Genomic DNA, 20000 nt, shown 5'->3' on the forward strand with positions numbered 1-20000 from the left:
GTTTTTTGGCTTGATGCTTTTATCCAAAGCGTGTTCTTACACACATTCACACACCAACGGCGAGTTAAGCACGCTCTGGGACACCTCGACGCCCGGAGGAGCCGGGGGAATCGAACCAGGAACCTTCTGGTTTACAAGGCCTAACCTCGGAGGCCTGTGTCTGTTCCCGAATTAGTAGTTTTATTAAACAGAGAACAGCTGTTGTAGAATGGTGGTCGGCGCTCACCGTTGGGGTCCCCGTCGCGGCGCGGCCGTACGCTGCGGTTGAGGGAGACGGGCCCCAGGGGGGGGGGCCGCGATGAGGGCGGGGCCAGGGCACAGGCAGGGGCGGAGCCAACCGGGAGGGCCCAGGCGAGACGCGAGCCCAGCGCCGGCGCACCTGCGGCTGGGGGTTGACTGGATGGGGGAGACGGGGGGTAAGAAACACACACACGCACACGCACACACACACACACGTTAATCTGTGTTCATAAAGGCTAACCCTTATGCTAATAAAAGCAACCACATTTAATAATAGAAAGTTTACCAGGTAACGCTTATTTTTAGGCCAAATCACCCAGCTAGGTACAACGTGTGAATAATAGACGTGACTCGTAATAAGGTTGAACTTGTTTCAAAAGGATGACCCAAAACACTGTACTTAGTACATTGGAAACTGAAAATAATAAAGTGATTATGCGACGGCTTGCCAACATCATATTTTAAAACTTTTTTTAAAGCAAGGTTGTTTTTTTTTACTCATGTTCGATAAAGGCAGAGTTCGCTGGAAACTGATCCAAAAATGACATTTTAATCAACTTATTTCATATTTCTACGAGAGCGACTATCCCATACCACTCTGGAAACGCAACGTCAGCAAACACCTGTGCGCATCAAACCGGCAATGTCGGAATTTGTAAAACGGCCATTCAAAGCACTGCCAGTCTTTATTCATTTCATCCATTCGACCTCTGGGCAACTCGTCCAGCATTAGCGCTGTTGTAGCCAGTGTCTCGTAGGGTAAGTGGTGGCCGCTGTGTAAATACAGCCGACCCCCTTTGGCGATGTGTCGATGCACTCAGGGCCGTTATAATAAATAAATAACTAAATCCCAGCCCATAACTCCGGGAACGCTTTGGAAACGGGAGAAGAGTATGCATAATTAAAGCGTCAATACCAAATTAGGACCTTTAATCACACTTCAGCCCCTCAGAAATCCCACCGGTGATGAGCAAAAAGACATAGTATTATGGTCTGGATGCTGACTAATGGACTGTTTGAGTACAAAAGGTAAAAGCTGTGTGGCCCCGTTTAAATGAGATAGATCTAGAACTAGATCCAGAACTAGATTCTCCAACCGTTTTTGTTGCGTTTTCGATCTGTTTACAGTTTCAAAACCTCATCTGTTTCGCCCGTCGTCAACAACACCATCCTGCCGCGATAAACATCCAAGTCAAAGAGCCGTCGACCAGTCGGTGTGCGCTGAAAGGTCCCATGACATGCCACCAGGTGTGAGCGTGATCAGCCGTTTCAAGCCGTTTTGGAAATCCGCCCCTTGTGACATCACAAGTGGGCGTGTCCATCCATCCGTGTGCTGGATAGATCAGTCGACCAGCCTTCCCCGGTGGACCGTAGCAAACGTTGCTCATCTAATCCGTCACACGTCTAGGTGGACACGCCCACCTGTGACGTCATAAGGGGGGGCGATTTACAAAACACGCGCGAGCCACCGACAAAGAGGATCCTCTTACCCGGCCAGGAGGGACTGGGGCGTGGGCGAGGGCCCGTTGAGCGTGTACACCCCCAGGCTGGAGATGCCGCTGGTCCCCATGGTGGTGCTGGAGAGGCCCCCGGGGGCCCCGGCCACCACCGTGGCCCCGCCGCCGGGGGCCCCCCGGTCCCCGTAGCTGAGCGCCAGGCTCTGGGGCCGGGTGCAGTAGAAGGGGGTGGAGTGGGCGTCCCGGGGCAGGGCCTGGGCGAACAGGGCCCCGTAGCTGCCCAGCTGTGGGGGGGGGGGGGGGGGTTAGTCGGGGACACACAGTGTTACGGGGGCCGATTGTGGTACGCATCAATTCTGCGTACGTATTTATTGCCTCCATTAAAGTTTCAATTATTATGGTTTTACAAAAGAGAGGAAGGGGGGGGGGGGGGGGGGCGGACAGTGCAACCACCAAGGCGTGGAAGCACTTGCTTAGGATTTTTTTTTTTTTGCTTGTGTCAAGCCCTTTTGCCGTCAGAACCGCCCGGGATGTACTCAAGCTATTTGGCTGATGCTCCCCAATAAGAGAGAGGCATTTAATGATCTAAGCCCTGCTTTAGTGCAGATCTGTCAAAGGGGCGCGCGTCCCTCAGAGTACTTCATCATACGTCCATTTAGGGAGGCCGGGCTCTGCGGTCGTCTCTATTCTTAAACATTTTCGTCCCCCATTTGCATCGGCTTTTTTTGATCGCCCCCCCGGCTCGCGTTGTTTTAGAGTCTGGAGGTAAAAAGACGGGACTCGACTGGCTGGAAGGGGACCGCAGCTTTGGCCCGCCATGCTGGCGAGAGCCGGGGGCTATTCCTTTATTTATATATCGTTTCACCGACGCAGTACTGGTTAACTTGATGGGATGGAGGGAGACCAACATTTTGTTTTTAACATGTTTGTCGAGTGAATAGATCTACCGGCCAATCTATGGTTTGTAACCCTGATCTATTCTCTACCCTCATAATGGCCGTCTATATCTATATAAAGATCTCTAACATAATAACATAAGGGCCTAGGTGTAGACGGCTTTCTTTGCTTTTCAGAAACGTGTTGTCTGACACAGTGTTGAAAGAAGACAAACTTTGTCTCACGGAAAATTTGGTGTGGTCGTACCGGAGGAACTCATTGTGGTATCCGTGCTGCAAATCTGGTCTCTCTCTTGAATTGAATATATAAGTGTAGCAGGAACACTTCATGGTCATCCCTAACGGCAAATCCTACAGCTGATCTCCATGCTACTGCTGAGCTCAAACGAGTGAGTGCATACACTGTGTGTGAGAGTGACTGGGTTGAGTGTGAGTGAAAGAAAGTGAGTGACTTGGTCAAATAAAGTGAGTGAGAGTAAGTGGAAGAGTGGAAGCGTGGGAGAGTTGTTGAAATAAAATGAGTGAGTGTTAGTAAGAGTGCGCGAGTGACAGAAAGAGAGTGAGTGCGTCGACGGGAGTGAAAGTGCGTGAGTGAAAGAATGAGGGACGGACTGACTGAAAGCCAGTGAGTGAGTGAGTGAAATTGAGTGAGTGAGAGAGTGAGTCTCACCCTCGGGGAGGGCTTGCGGGGGTCTTCACAGAGGCTCAGCATCAGGTAGAGGACAGACCAGCGGTGTTTCAGAACTCCCTGCAGGAGGGGGAAGGAGACAGAGGCAGAGCAGCATGGTTAGAGATACAACAGGTGGGTGACTGGGTTCGATTCCCAGTGTTCCTGCACCGGCAGGCCTCATGCGAAGCAACACGTCTGAATGACACGCACCCGGGCATACACGGCCAGTCGCTATGGATAAAGTGTCTGCTAAACTATTAATATATATCATTATAACTAAACTACTGTACTATGAATACATGATTATACTGTATGTATGTACTGTATGTATGTATCAGGGGCGGATCTATGGGTGGGCCTGGGTGGTACAGGCCCACCCAGATTGACAGGGGGCCCACCCAATCAGATATTCCGAGGCCCGCCCATAAATTACGTTCTGAATCCGCCACTGGTGTGTGTGCAAATTTTCCGGAACGAAACGATATTTCCTTAATAATCAATGTTGCTGAGCAGGATTCTAATCATGCTCAGAATGACTTTACGAAGTGACCAGTTTTTGAATAAACTACATAGTTCATCATGAATCAATAATATCATAATGGATTCACGTCAAATTCTATACTATGTCAGATACCAAGAAAAACAAGAACAACAAAAAACTAAATAAGTCGGCCTCATGACTTTCTTGCATATATGCCAGTTATTAACAATGGGCCTAACAGCGTTATGTCGACGTGTGCATTCTGGTCGTCCCTCACACACACACATACACACACACACACACACACACACTGACCTGAGTCTGCAGCTTCCGGTGGAGCTCAGAGAACAGGGCTGCGTCGGCTTCCCTCCTCTGCTTCACCACTGCAACACACACACACACACACACACACACACACACACACACACACACACACACACACACACACACACACACACACACACACACACACACACACACACACACACACACACACACACACACACACACACACACGAGGAGACAAATTCCACATTACTGAAAATAAGACTAGATCAATTGGAGAGTTGAGGTTTGTTATTTGCTCTGCACGTCAACAGCCCAGTGTTACAACGTTGGCTTTGAGCTTACAATTGAAAACATGAGAAAAGGAGTAATGGCATCACGAAGGACACGTCTTCACTTCTGTAATACCACAACAGAAACATCATTCGATTAGATGGCAAACGTTGTACAAGCCGGTCTGCCGTGCGCCAGTCTGTTTTTATTGTACATGGAGGAGGCAGCAGAAACGTGACCTGTGTCATCACGATGTCACCAGGGAACTAAATTATTCAACCAGAGATCAGGTCCTGGGGAACGGATTAGAGGAGAAATATTTCTGATTTTGTTGCACCCGATGTCGAACAACGACTGTTCCACAGGGGAAGGATTTACATTTTTATACTAGTCTTCAAAAGGACTTGCTACCCAACATTAAAGCTAGGGTTGGCAAGTTGGGGAAACCAGACAGAGTGTGCTAGATTAGTAACTCGCTAGCGTTAGCAATAGGGCTGTCAAGCATGCTCCACTACCGCTCCAATACCAGTTTGATTACTTATACAGATGAACTCTGAATACACAGAGGCATGGATCTAGATAGTCTGCAGGTCAAAGGCACCGGGGCAGACTTGTGCGTGAATTGCAATAAGTCAAGTAGTACCAAAAATAAGACAATTGTCCCCACGTGGTCTTCCGACATCAGGACATGTTTGACTTGAATCCCGGGTTGAGATCTTCAACTGGAACTGACACCCTTCTCAGTAACCTGTTTTGGGGGCTGTTCCCCCACTGTGATCTCTCCTCTTTGCATTCCTACTTAACCTGTTTGCAGTGAGGAGGCAAAGTCATAGCTTAATAATAGATTGCGCACATTACTTCCTTTCGTCCTCCACATCGACGTTTTACATTATAAACAACTCGGGTCGATTGTTTCTATTCCGACGGCTCCACCGGCCAGCGGGGCACCGCGCTCGACCTTTGGTCGGATAAAAGATCAATCCGGGAGATGAATGGTTTATTTAGAAGGGGCCGCGATATTAAACATTCAGGAGCAAAGTGAAAAACCCCAGCGCACCTCCCAATTCCCCGTCTGGCCATCAGTGTGGTCAAAGCACGTACGCCATAGCTAGCCACAGTTTGCAGGAGCCCTCGTGCTTCCATTAGGGCTGCTTCAGGGCGGGCCAGCGGTCTGAGGGGGGGTCGACTTCCAGCCAAAAAGATACCAGGTTCGATCCCCAAAGCCAGCAGTGTTCCTATTAGAGGCCCTCCTAGGGCAAGATGCCAAACTGCGCCAGAATCATCAATGTTTGTACATTTGCATTGGACGTACTGCACCTGATAAAGCTCTCGCCCTTGCTGGCTGCACTGTATCTCCTTGCTACAGCAGACTGAGACAGCCTATAGAGAAGGTTGGGGGGGGGGGGATCTGGAAGGAAAACCAGCCAATGGGCGAGCCAGAAAGCTTCGATCACTGAATACAAGGCAAATTGAACGTCTCCAGTCGTGCGTCATCTCACACACTCTATACATATATTCTAAATCGAAACATATCTATTTATAGGCTTCATTATGACTATATGGACAAGAGAGTGAAGAGAGAGAGGAGAGAGAGGGAATGACTTGGGAGAATAGGATCACAGCAGGTCAGAGTGGAGCCTGGGTCACCACAAGGCATAGTGCCTACATGGTTAGTGCATTACTGGGGTTGAACCAGAGAACCACCCCAAGGTGCATTGCTGTCCAAGTTAGAAAGAACGCTATGGTGCTTCTGACTCTGGATGTATTAAAACACAGTACAGCTTGCATAGGGCGATGGTTTCCTGCAATGAGTCGACCGTCTCTGTCAGCAGCAACTTAACACGCCATACGACATTCCCTTACAACATCAATATTGGAAGAGGTCCCACTTTTACTGGTGCAAACTCTGGGCCGGACAAGCGGGGCGTTTAGTGGAACATGGTGTCGAAGTGGAACAGCGGGTCAGTGGCTTGAGAAGGGGGTGGGTGTGGGCTGCCAGGTTGAGCCGCACTGTACAGTACACGCCGTAGGGCGGGTTGCCAGCGGTGACCAGCGAGCTCAACTTCCTCCCAGGGATGTGATCGCGCTCCAGGAGAGGATATTCCCAGTGATGGTGCTGTAAACTTCAGGGCTTCATAAAGGGTTATGAACCTTGGTGTCTCAAGACTCGTTGTAACGTTGTGTAGATACTAGTGTAGTGGCTGGGGTGATTGACCACCAGCCAAAAGGTGCCTACAGCTTCACTGTAGGCATCCTGGAGCAGGATGCCATAATCCATACGGGCTGCTGAACGACATGTATGTGAATCGCCTGTTAGTCACTTTCACTAAAAGCCCCTGAGAAATGACAGTTTATCATAGTAAACAACTAGCCTAACTGCTCCCGATGAGCTGGCTGTCTCCTTGCATGTTTGACTCCGCTGTCGTTGTGTGAATGTGTGTATTAACCGTTGCATGTCGCTTTGAATAACAGCGCCTGCTAAATGCCCTAAATGTAAATGTAAGATCTTCTTTTCTTTCTCTTCTCAGCACAGTATTTGCAAACCCTTGTTGGTGACCCTATACCAGGAGGAACACGTTAAGTGTACAGGATATTGGCTTGGTCGAGTTTTCCCATTAGAAAGACCCGACGCCAATTCTTCAGAAGACAAATAGAGGTTAGATGTTGTCCACTGTGGGGTAGTTTATTCCCACTGTACGTACTTTCTTTCTTGATCTTCTCAGACACCAGGAACTCATCCCGTTCGATGGTGGGGGCGTAGTTGCTCCCGATGACCCGCACAGCATACTGGAACTGGTGGGCTACTTCCGCTGGGGACGGAAACAAATCCAATTCAATGAAGTCGTCAAGAAGTCGGACAGGTTGTTTTAGCGAAGAAGCCGTTCGGTTTCACCAGCAGTTGTGTTGATATCCAAGAGTCTAACTTGAAGCTAAAACAGTGGATGTAAGAATTTAGTTATTTGTATCACTGTTTTTTACATTTTACAAAGGGACTGTATCGTGATACTTTAAATACATGACATTATCATTGTTAAAACAGCCAATTAAACATTAGACTACAACGCAGACAGAAAAAGATGCATCGAGGATACACCTGTTATCCTGCCCCAGGATAACAGACGTCTCAGCTTCAGGACCAATGTGCGGGAACAGAGGCGTTACATTAAAAAAAGTCAACACTGCGTCCACTCTGACAGCCAGCCTACTCCCGACACTGTTCCCAGCATCCAGCAGCCAACCCACCACCAAGTCATCATAATAATCCTAACGGTTTGGTCAGTGGGACCAAACCATTCAGCACATCATGTATGAAACACGACCCTCACAACTCATGAAGTATAAAAGGCTACGCTAACTGTGTGCATGTATAAGACCCGGGCTATCGGTTCCGCTAGCGGCTAGGCTACCTTCGCTCTTCCCAGTGATCCTGCAGCACAGGCTCTGGAGCAGCACGTTGGGGGACTTCTGGTCCAGCGACGCGGCCATAGCGGTGCTGCTGCTGCTGCTGTCAAAACTACTTTCTCCTTAAAATCTCGCTCCGATGGGAGAGAGTTGAGGCCAGGGTGGGTGTCGGCTAACTCCAGCGGCTCAGTCCTCGTACGCGCAACGCCATTTTACTAGAACCCGCCGAAACGCGTCTCCTCCTTCTGTGGTCTCCGGCTGTGGGTTCAGAGCGGTTGGTAGCTAGGTGGCTAGCCGCTAGCCTGGAAGGACATGAGGCATGAAAACATTGCCCGCGAAACACAGTACGCTCACAAGGGTTCCTACCCACATACTGTACGTGCTGCTGCAGACCGGTACAAATCATTATACATCAATACATGGATGTAGTAATGCTGATTACATTTTATGTAACTCTCATTTGGATTTATGCGATGTAAATGATGATACAATTTTTATACTGTTGGGAAAAACAGTCTGCCTAGTTACTTGACCAGATAAAATGAGACGGAGAGGTACTAAAGTCTATCAGCACGAGGGCCTCGGATTTATTGAGTAAAGTAGCAAAGGTAATACAGATTCATAAAGCGTGAGAGATCGAATATTCTACGTCCCCTAACAGCGCTGAGGTCGTCCGGAGCTTCGCCTCCGAGGAGGTTCTGCCTCGGAAGAGCTCCCGTGATTTGGTGCATGAGAAACTTATAGTATCTTTCCTAGCCAGGTGTGTGTGTTAGACTTTGTGTGGGTTATCGAGGGTTCTCTTGTCCCTGAGCCTCCGGGTTGTGTTGTCTTTCTGTGTGATATGTGTGTCCTCGCCGTCCGGCTGTGGCAGAGTGTTCTCCGCAGACTGATAGGGGGGCTCGAGGGTCATCTTGACCCTCTTGAATGTGTGGTGTGTTGTGTTTATTAGATTTGGGCCCAGAGTTGACTATATTCATAATGTAATGTCCATTTAGGTTATTTTTTTCCCATCATATCCCCCTCAAGTCGTCGTCAGACGACTTTCACTTAAAAATAACGACAAACTCGACCATACAAAAAAATTAAAAATTAAAAATAAAAACAGCTGTCCCCCTCAACCCGTCGCTAGACAGCTTCACTTACTAGGGACACGAGGGGTTGGACCTCAGCGCTTGACGTATCATTGTAGCATCATCAATAACATCAGAAAGACGACAAACTTGACCATAAAAATAAGCAACCATGAGCATGGGATCCTAATATCTCGCTTGGCCGGGTGTATGGGGAACCACGTGGGAGAAACGCTACTCATGCTTCGGACATGAGTATGCCATACACACCCCTCCTAGGGGGTGGCATCCACCCCGGCCTTACATTGCAGTATCCCTTTGCACAATGACACGGAAGGCAAGGTCAAAACAGAACATGTGATTAAGCAAGAAATTGAGATTATGGAATTAAACCAAAACAATTAAGGAAATCAAAATACAAATCTTTTTTTTTTTTTTTTTTTTTTCAAGTCTAAAGTTAAAGTTATTAAAAGGATAAATCGAGTCAAAGTCATTAAAATCGAAAGATAAATCAAATCAATCCCTCCTAGCGGCCCGGTGGGGCACACAAACAAACCAACAGCAGAATACGAGGCTATATATCATCACGTATTCTCCTTTCAGCACCTTCAGCTATAGAAAAATAAGATAAAAGCAAGCGGGAACATCCTTCATTAGCCCCTGCCAGGGATGCACATGGGAGTATGGGCGGTAGCACCCCCATACTAATTAAAAAGACCCGTTTATTCAATGGCCCTGGCAGGGCGTTATCCTGGTGAGCATGAGCAATACAGCGGGGAATATTATTGCAAAAAATGGCATTCTACCTTAACCGGGTTATAGGCTATACAGCAATTGAAGCAAATACAGCCAGGGGTGCCCTCAAGCCCTAAAGGAACGGGCCGCAGCCCCTGGTACCGGAACGCAGATCCCTGGTCCGAGTGGCGTGGCTGCATCAGGTGGGAGGAGGGGGCGGTACTGTAGCCGGGGACGGGAAGTGGGGCCGCCCACCTGGAGAGGTTACTAGCACTTCACAGGTAGGGGGAGGGGGAGGGGCAGGGACTGGGAATGGGGAAATGCCCACCTGGAGAGGTTACTAGCACTTCACAGGTAGGGGGAGGGGGTGGGGGCGTGAAGCTGTGGGTAGGGGAGGTCGTACCCATAGCCAAGGGCCGTGGTTTCCAGGTGTCCTCCTTGACCGACCTGGTCAAGCTGGTCAGGGAAATCCATCAGGGGCATGAGGGGAACCGCTTCGAAGTAGGGAGGGGGTCGGTGTCTCTCCTTTTTGTCCCTGTTGTGCTCCTGGCTCGCCTTCTTTACATCCATTCGCAGGAGTCGTTTTCTCAGGTCCTGGTCCTCCTTGACATCCTCTTCCTCTCGGTCTTGTTCTAGGTTCACGTGGTGCGTGACAGCCTCCTCCCATTCCCGGAAGGTCATTCTCCCGAGTCCAATCACTGTTTTGAGGCCCTCGCGGGTCTTGGCGTTGAGGCCCGTCTCTACTGCTACCCGGAACATGGCTTCCGTTGCATCGGTGGCCCCGGGTCGGGTTCCAAATCCGTCTTTCCACCGTTGCGTGGCTCTGCTGATGTATTCACACGCCGCCTCTCCTATCTTCCTTCTCAGGCCGGTCATGCATGCAGCTGAATTTTGGGCGGGATAAAGGCCCCTCAGGGCGTCCCACCATGTGGGGCGGTAGGGGTCGAAGGGGCGGTCGTCTGGTTGTCTCGTGGTTTTGGCCACGTTTTCCACGTCCTGGAGTGGTTGGGGTCCTTCGCTTCGCATGAGGACTGCTCGGGCGTCTCCCATTGTGAGTCGGTCCGCGGTGGTCAGATGCTCGAAGATTCTGATCCACTTGCCCGCTCCTTCTCTGATCGGGGGAAGGTCCTCCACTATTCCGCGGAGGTCGCGGTGGGTCCATGGAACGTAGATTGGTCTCCCTGTCTGGGTCTCCATTAGCGGGTACATTGGTTCCGTCCCCCCGTCCGGGGCGAGGTTTTCATGGATCCCGTGGGCTTGGGGCTGTTGTGGAGGGGGTCCCGGGGTTAGGGGTCCTCGGGGAGTGCTGGTGGCGCGTGTATTCGGGGCCGGGGTCGTGGTGTTCCCCTGGTCCGTTATGTGGAGCTGATCAAACCGATTCCCGTGACGTGACTCTGTGTCCGTTTCTCCTGTCTTCGCTTTCTTCATCCGCCGGTCTCTGTCCTCTTGGAGGTACTGACTCCGGCGGTACACTTCTTCTCGGAGGTGGTGGGTCATTTGGTCTAGGATTTCTTGTTTCCATTGTTCGTCTTGGGGGACCCAGTCTAGGGTGTCGGCTGTATCTTCAACTCTGTCCTCTTTTTTCTTTCCTTTTCCCTTCCCTGATTTCTTCTCTTTCAGGTTTGGCAGGCTGGAGGTCCGGGAGTTTCTCCTGCTGCTTGCTGGGGATTCGCTCCGTACCCGTGTTCTCTCTGTCTTTCGTCCGGACTGTCCTTGCGATGACGGCCCAGGCCTGGGTTCGGGGGAAGGGGGTCGGCTAGACCCGGAGTTCGAGGAGGAGGAGGAGGAGGACGACGGGGAGTGGGAGGACGAGCGAGGCCTGGGTTTACGTCTCCCTGTCCCTTCCTTGCTCCGGTGCTTGGTCTCGGTTGGTTCCTGTCCCAGGGGACCGGCTCTCCCCGGGATCATCTGACATTGAAAGGGGATTGTCGGTGCTCTTAGTTCTTCCTTTGCTCTCCGTCCTCCTTGTTTGCTGACGTGAGCCTCTGGCCCGCTTGGTTTCGAGTCTGTCTCTTCGGGGTCATGCCATGTTACCGTAACCGGGGATTGGGGTGTAGCGTAGTCTATCTCGACTACTGGGTTCATGGAGTGGCGGGGCGGGATGGGTGGGGGGCGGTGGGGGGTCAGGTTGTTGTAAGGGAGTGGGCGGGCGTCGGGAGGCTGTTGGGCATCTGTGCCTTCTTTAGGTACGGGGGGGTACAGCGGGGTCGTAAAGTTCGTCCAGGACGGGGCTGTTGGGTTCCCCCGGACTGGGTCCTTCGTGGGAGGGGCCGGGATCGGTGGAAGGCCCGAGGCCATCGCTTTCAATATCCACATGCTTTTCTCTCTTTTCCGCTCCTGGATGTCGAGGGCGTCCTTCTGCCCTGCCCGGCTCCCCGCGTTGTCGCGGCGGACCCTTGCCTGTTCGTACTGGGCGCGGATGTGTGCGTGTATGGCGCCTCGGCTGTTATGATCGTAGGGCCCCTGTTTCATCACCCCTTCCCGTTGCCACCCTTTAATGTAGTCATCGTATCGTGCTTCCCATTTCTTCCTTGCGCTGTCGTCCAGGATCTTTCCTGGTTCGAGGTTTAGAGTTAACCAGTTCAACGCTCTGATTCTCTGCTGGTCCGCCATTTCGTGCGTCCTCCTCTGGTTGATTTCTACTGTCTTGTTCAATCGCCCAGCGGCTCGTCTGGACTGCCTTGTGGTGTGCGTGTTCTGGGAGCGCGATGGGGTGTGGCCCACGTACGCCCCGGGATGTGGCGGGTCCCGGAGGGGGTAGTCAAAGTCAAAGTCAAGGTAGTACCGGTGTAGTCCAGGGGGGGGGGGTAGTCAAAGTCACCGTCCAGGTAACCATAAACTCTTTCTGGGCCTGATTTACATATGAGGGCAGATGAGGAGCTGAGGAGTTGCCCTCTGTCCCTCTTGGAGGAGGGGGGGGAAAAAACAAGGGAGGGGCAAAAACAACATGGCCAAGAGGCGTTATTCGACATAGACAGATATTTCACAGAGGCCATCGTAATCTATATGGGAGGGGGGGTACAACAACATAACATAAACCACCAAAACAACATAGACATATTTCACACAGCCCATCATATGTTATTCACATCATCACCAACATTTCAGAATCTGTATGGGAGGGGGGGGGGGGGGGGGGGGGGGGGTACAACAACATGACATAAACCACCAAAACAACATTTGCCAAGGGACGTTATTCTCTCTCTTGTCGTTAATAACCATAACCATAATAATCAATCCGTAATAATGCAAACTGGATAACAACAGGAAGGCACAGTCTAAAATATTTCATAAACGTTGTAGGAAAGCATGGTTCAGTTCTAGGTTCTAGATGCGGACATGAAGCATGAGTTCCGCCTTCTTTAGTTCCGAGCCCTAACGGCGAGGGTTCTCTGCTTCGTAAAGGGATGCCTCTTTTTTTTTTTTTTTTTTTTAAGTCTATCAATTAGGAGAGGATTTAATGAAGATAAACAGATTTTCATGTCCAGAAATTATAAATATTACTAAAGCTATAGTTTCACCCTCCAGCCTCTCATGGGACCAATTAATTTAATCGTTATTTCAATATAATAAGCCATGAAATGTAAGCCAGACATTGATAAACCAATTCAAGGTGAACTGAAAAAAAAAGACTCCAGAGTATGTCCATTTTAGCTCATAAAATAAATAAAAGTAAATACAATAAATCTTTAAAATAAATGAGAAATGAGGTGAAAGGGATGCCTCTTTTTTTTTAGTGTGGGCAAAACTCATAAAATAAATAAAAGTAAATACAATAAATATTTAAAATAAATGAGAAATGAGGTGAAAGGGATGCCTCTTTTTTTTTTTTTTTTTTAAGTGTGGGCAGAGCTCATAAAAAATGTTATTTTTTAATTAATTTTTTTATTTTTTTTTTTAATAAATGAAAATGAGGTGATATATCTATACCTATCTCTTTATAGGCCTACGTATAACTTTCTGTTAGAGTGAGAAGTCCATTTCTCCCGTACTCCCTCCTGAATTAAAATTTATTCTGTCTTTTGAAACCTCGTCAGGTCTGGGGAGGGGGTCGGTGTATCTCGATTTGTTTTCGAGGGCCTGTAACCCTGCCAGCGCTCTGGACACCGACCCCTCTGGAGTTTGGTTTCATCCTTCCTCTGGATTCATCCTTGGGCCAGTGGGATCTGCCAAAACATTCTCAAATTCTCGTGCATACATTTTATCTAGTACATTTCTTTAACCTTCAACTTCTCTACTTGTCTCTGCTCCTTCAAACAACTTTTCCTAATAACTTTCAAACCTTTCAGATATACTTTACGAAACTTCCACACAATCTATACACAGTCCTAGTTACACATTAGATCTCAACTCTTGTGATATGCATGGATTCTGTGTCTAGTGTGATATTTTCCGTAGACTGCTCTTCTCTCTATCCGGGGCTGTGTTATCTGCCAAAACCCATAGAGGGTCAGGAGGAGGCTCGCCAGCTTCAGCATTATTATGTGGCTGTTGCTCTTGTTGGGGACCACAATGGAAATAAGACTGGGACTTTTGTGTTCCAATCCTCAATTGTATTCTTTTGTCTTTTCATGGGTGTCTGTAAGTGTGTGTCAATACAACAAAACAAATCAAATCAAAATCAAATCCTAGCTCGGCTGGTCGGCTCCGGGCGTCTCTGCATGTGGCTCCTCCTCACGCTCTGGAACTTGTGTTTCTATTGTTGAAATATAAACTTATGTACAGCAGTTAGTGGTCAAACATATTTTCTCAATTATATTTCTTATTGCTCTAATGGAGGTCCCTTATGGGGCCTTGAATAATAGGTGAAGGCATGGGTCGACCCGTAAGCATTTCATGCGAGGTTAGATGCATCATTCTATTAGCATGCATGTGATACCTCATTAGTGCTAGTGCATCTACACAAGTCAATTAAGTCAAAAGTTTGTTTACAGTATCCACACTTTTCTCTAATTTTTCACAAATTCCCTCCTTGCTTATTCAATGATAAGCAAACCCAAAAATGTCATCAACTTTGAAGTCCCTAACCTTAACAACCTTTAAATGAAACCAATCTAGTGGGAAGGGAAATCAAAGCCAGTATATCCAAAACCAAAGGTCAATATTAGTGGGGTTTACCATCAGCCGCCCGAAACCCAACTGTTCCCGAAATTAACAAAGTTATGCACTAAACCGAAAACGTAACTTGAGTTAGTATATACCATTTTATAAACGAAAACGCAACATGTCTCATTCTAAGTCCACCACTTCCGCTGCCTGAGCCAACATATCTGACTCCTGTTCCTCCTCCACCTTTCACCCCACCCGGCTCTTCCTATGATGGTTGCAGCTTGTCACTTCCCGATCGAATGAGTCAATGCTCACAGTGACTCTGCCAAGTAATCGTGACTGTGCCTGCCTTAGGTTGTCCCTGGTTTCAAGGTGGGATCTTACCCGTCGTTGGCTAACCAGCCTTCCATACTGGCTTACTGCAGGATGCCGTGCCTGGGATACAATAAATTTCCACCCATTAGGTGGAATAGATCGCAAAGTGGAGGGATGGAGACAGAGTCCTCAGCCCCAGCTACTCATGCAGCCAAGTGTGTATAATGGAGACACATCAGGGCGGTTACCCTATGTGTGTATTTGGGCGGATGATGGAGCCAATCAGAAAGTAACTTCCTGTTGGAGTGAGAAGTAAAATGTTATCAAATGTTAACATGTTATGAAGGCGCAACAGCAGTATTAGTGGCATTTGAAAGGTAAACCCATTACTTCCGAATGTAAATTGAGAACCTAGCTTGTACATTAGATCCCTTCCCAGCAGATGTAGTGCTAATCCATCCAATCCATAATCAATCTAATTGTCCTACTTGTACAGGTTTTCAAGATTAAGTTTTATTTTATGTATTTTATTCATTCTTATCCTTATAATATCCATATTTTTTCAATTATCCTTTCCAGTGTAAATAATAACATTAACTTTCAAGTTGCATGACACCTATTGTTTATCCGTATTATTTTAGGTTGAATCACTTGGTTAATAACAACACTCTTAACTTCAATTGCAGTAACATTATTATTTTGTATGACTGATATGTATTCCCTTTTAGCCATAATGTGAATATCAGAACATCTTTTACAATTTTAGTTGACACAAATGTAATTGTAATTAGGTATAGTAAAGACCATTTCCTTCTTAACTCTATTGTTTCATCTGAAATATGCTTTCAGAACCACCTTGTGTGTTCCAACACTCTGTGCAGGAGAGTAACCTCCCTTATCTCAGTGGCCCTGATGAGGCCCACTACCAGGCCTTTCTCTGTCTACATTATATGATCAATTTTAATATAATGTCTATTATTACCGTAATCCCTCAGGAATTTTTAATTTTCCTCTTTGTGCTGTCTTTTTTGTACTTAAACCTTGTCAGGTCTGTTGAACTGTGCATTGACTCCGCCGTCCCCGAGTCCTTTTAGGGCGGGTCCTTCTGCTCAGATTGGTGAGAGAGGATTTTCCCTGAACTCTTAAAAAGAGTCCCCAGCGCTGGTTGACCCCTGGACTTCTGTGGACACGCGGTGTGCATGCTATGGACAACTTTAAATGCTAATTGTTCATGTTATGGAGTATAGATGATAACCTCTGAATCTCTCTGTCTGTCTCCCTGTGACTCCCACACAGGCTGCATTCCCCTCTTATCTCTACTGTCCTCGCGACCTTCTACAAATGGGGGACTACAAATATGGCGGACGGGGAAACTACAAATATGGCGGACGGGGAAACTACAAATATGGCGGACGGGGGAAACTACAAATATGGCGGACGGGGGAACTACAAATATGGCGGACAGGGAAACTACAAATATGGCGGACGGGGGAACTACAAATATGGCGGACAGGGAAACTACAAATATGGCGGACGGGGGAACTACAAATATGGCGGACGGGGGAACTACAAATATGGCGGACAGGGAACTACAAATATGGCGGACAGGGGAACTACAAATATGGCGGATGGGGAAACTACAAAAATGGCGGACAGGGAAACTACAAATATGGCGGACAGGGAAACTACAAATATGGCGGACGGGGAAACTACAAAAATGGCGGACGGGGAAAAGACGGGAGGGGGGGGGGGGGGGGGGGGGGGTGGCGCGTAAGCGAGCAAGCGTTGCGCGCAGAGCAGGGGGTTATTCGCACAAGAAATTTTCCTTTGCAAACCAGGCCGCACAATATGATTAACAGTTTTGACACGTAGGACTCAAAGCAACGTCTTATCCCGACCAATAGTATCTTTTCTGGTAGTGCCCTCTGTTATGCACCACCCAGACGCTATCACCTACGTTCTTGATTATACCCACAGTTCCCAACTGTGTCTCGGGTCCATGACCCCCAGTCCAACACACTCACACGGGCCCTCACACACAGTCACACACACACACACACGCACCACACACACCCCCGCACGCATGCACACACACACGCTCGCTCTCAGTCTCTCCTGTGCACGCTCCCACATTCTCACGCCTCTCGCCTCTCGCTCTCTCGCCTCCTTCTCTAGCGCACACGTGGACACTGTCGGCGGCCATTCCTATTTACCATGCGGCGAGCCTTATCTAATAGATCTCATCTTGGCCATCGAGAGTATTGTATCACCATGCTCGATTACTATAGACCCTAATCCGACCATCGAGAGTATTGTATCACTATGCTCGATTATTACAGGCCCTACTCCGACCATCGAGAGTATTGTATCACCATGCTCGATTATTACAGGCCCTACTGAGTCATCTCCTCCGGGTCCCTTATAATGCCCGGGTATTTCCTCTAGGTCTCCCCGAGCCTAGGCATCTTTTCCTCTGGGTCTCTCTCATAGCCCAGGTATTTCCTCCGGGTCCCTTATAATGCCCGGGTATTTCCTCTAGGTCTCCCCGAGCCTAGGCATCTTTTCCTCTGGGTCTCTCCCAGAGCCCAGGCATCCTTATCTTCTCATCTTGGCCATCGAGAGTATTGTATCACCATGCTCGATTACTATAGACCCTAATCCGACCATCGAGAGTATTGTATCACTATGCTCGATCATTATAGGTCCTAGGCCTCGAGGGTATTATTTCACCATGCAGCGAGCCAGTATTCGTGCGTCACGCGTCTAGGGTCAATCGGGTTTTTACAGGTTAACTCTACGTTGCACTCAGCCTTATCCCCGCGGGATGCCCCCCGTAGAAAACCGTCCCGTCAGTCTCATCTCCTAATGTGGTTCCTATATAACTATGCAGAATTCAGATTTTATCAACGGGTTCTGCCTACCTTTTGCTTGGGCGCCCGAGGTGAGACTGCCGGGATCGGTGGTGCTCCGGGGTCCCGGGGCGTGCCCCTCTCCGTCCTCGGTCGTTTTCCCAGTAGTAGTAAAATCACGTCGGGGTCACCAATTTGTTGGGAAAAACAGTCTGCCTAGTTACTTGACCAGATAAAATGAGACGGAGAGGTACTAAAGTCTATCAGCACGAGGGCCTCGGATTTATTGAGTAAAGTAGCAAAGGTAATACAGATTCATAAAGCGTGAGAGATCGAATATTCTACGTCCCCTAACAGCGCTGAGGTCGTCCGGAGCTTCGCCTCCGAGGAGGTTCTGCCTCGGAAGAGCTCCCGTGATTTGGTGCATGAGAAACTTATAGTATCTTTCCTAGCCAGGTGTGTGTGTTAGACTTTGTGTGGGTTATCGAGGGTTCTCTTGTCCCTGAGCCTCCGGGTTGTGTTGTCTTTCTGTGTGATATGTGTGTCCTCGCCGTCCGGCTGTGGCAGAGTGTTCTCCGCAGACTGATAGGGGGGCTCGAGGGTCATCTTGACCCTCTTGAATGTGTGGTGTGTTGTGTTTATTAGATTTGGGCCCAGAGTTGACTATATTCATAATGTAATGTCCATTTAGGTTATTTTTTTCCCATCAATACATAGGCCTATTATGTACAAATATTTGTAGTATTAGTTATGATTAGCCTACATTGTACGAATTATACTTTAAAAAAAACTACAGTGGACATTCGTTAATATATTTATTTTAAAATAAAATCATGCAACATGTTAAATTGTGTACGTTTAATTGTGTTTTAGCACCTTACGAGCTGAGAGCACCGCTTAGGCTGTCGCAGGACAGATCAGACAGTGTGTGCGCACTCTGTGTGTGTGTGTGTGTGTGTGTGTGTGTGTGTGTGTGTGTGTGTGTGTGTGTGTGTGGGGGGGGGGGGGGGGGGGGGGGGGGGTGCACAATGCATGTGTGTGTGTGTGTGTGTGTGTGTGTGTGTGTGTGTGTGTGTGTGTGTGTGTGTGCGTGCGTGCGTGCGTGCGTGCGTGGCGCGTCTGTGTGTTTGTGTGTGTATGTGTGTGTCCAAAAGAGACAGCGCAAAAACAAAACAAAACAGGGAAACAAACAAATAGTTCGAGTGCCGAGTCAAACTTCAACGCATAGTTCCATTGAACTTCATTTCCTCCTCGAGGCTGGTCGCAGACAACGCTAGAGCGCGCAAGCGCCCGTCTCCTCGCCACCTGGCCGCTATGGTGACGTAGAACAGAAGAAAATCTCCCTCTGCCACCGGCAGCAGCCCGGGCCAAAGAGATTAGAGGAGGGGAGGGAAGGTGAGGAAGGAAGCAGGAGGAAGGAGAGATAGTTAGAGAGAGAGGAAGAGAGAGAGGGAGAGAGCGACACAGAGAGAGAGAGAGAGAGAGAGAGAGAGAGAGAGATTCACGAGGTTGTAGAATAGTAGTGCTTTGTCACACACACACACACACACACACACACACACACACACACACACACACACACACACACACACACACACACACACACACACAATCTCAGACTATCCCAGAAAGAGGTGGAGCGCGCGTCTCCCGTGCTCTGCCTGCACACGAACTGTTGAAAAGTATGAGCGCCTCAAGCCCGAGCCACTCCACCGCCTCGGCTTCTCGTCTCGTGTCGGCTACCACAGGTGAGGCGGAGATAGGATTACAGCCTTTTATTCGATCACACTCGCAGCCCGGTGTGGATTTTTTAGTTTAGCGGAACTACGAAAGTCCAACAAAAAACAACACACAGAAAAATACGCGAACAAAGTCATGGAGAGAAAAGAAGAATTAGGAAGAAGCTAGCGTCTGACGTTTGACCGGTGGAACGACGCGCCCTCCAGGAAGCTCAAGTGTCCGGGGAGAAGACGCCGAGGAAGATGGGGATGTATTTGAGCGCGCTTCGGACCCTCATCAGCAGATACGTGAGTATGGGGCCGGGACGCGAGACCCCGATGGTCACCGTGCACGCTTTCCTTTAGGTGTTAGTGGCAAAGTTTCAATCATAGCCGGATAATAATAGGCTGATAACACCGCTACCACTTCTACTACTACTTCTACTATACTACTACTTAAAATTATTGTCATTATCATCATCATCATCACAGTTACCACCGTCATAATTTATTATGAATAATAACAATAACAATAATAATAATAATAATAATAATACTAA

The 20000-nt window shown here is 48.5% G+C and overlaps 2 protein-coding genes across 2 annotated transcripts in view; one reads left to right on the plus strand and one right to left on the minus strand.

Moving 5' to 3' along the window:
* Positions 1–7961, minus strand: part of tubgcp3 (tubulin gamma complex component 3) — a 13095-nt gene extending 5134 nt beyond the window's left edge. Inside the window, exons 1-6 of the mRNA XM_084487942.1 lie at positions 7710–7961; positions 7005–7112; positions 4060–4127; positions 3264–3341; positions 1731–1981; positions 227–396 (exon numbers count right to left, since the gene is read on the minus strand). Coding sequence (XP_084344068.1) covers positions 227–396; positions 1731–1981; positions 3264–3341; positions 4060–4127; positions 7005–7112; positions 7710–7788 — 754 coding nt within the window. The 5' untranslated portion in view covers positions 7789–7961. The remainder of the gene's footprint in view (positions 1–226; positions 397–1730; positions 1982–3263; positions 3342–4059; positions 4128–7004; positions 7113–7709) is intronic.
* An 11743-nt stretch (positions 7962–19704) lies between these two features.
* atp11a (ATPase phospholipid transporting 11A) overlaps positions 19705–20000 on the plus strand; it is a gene marked incomplete at its 5' end in the record, with an annotated part of 27651 nt that continues 27355 nt past the window's right edge. Inside the window, one exon of the mRNA XM_084487943.1 lies at positions 19705–19782. Coding sequence (XP_084344069.1) covers positions 19705–19782 — 78 coding nt within the window. The remainder of the gene's footprint in view (positions 19783–20000) is intronic.

This window comes from Micromesistius poutassou, assembly GCF_964030765.1.
Source record: "Micromesistius poutassou genome assembly, chromosome: 24".
Classification (NCBI taxonomy): Eukaryota; Metazoa; Chordata; class Actinopteri; order Gadiformes; family Gadidae; genus Micromesistius; species Micromesistius poutassou.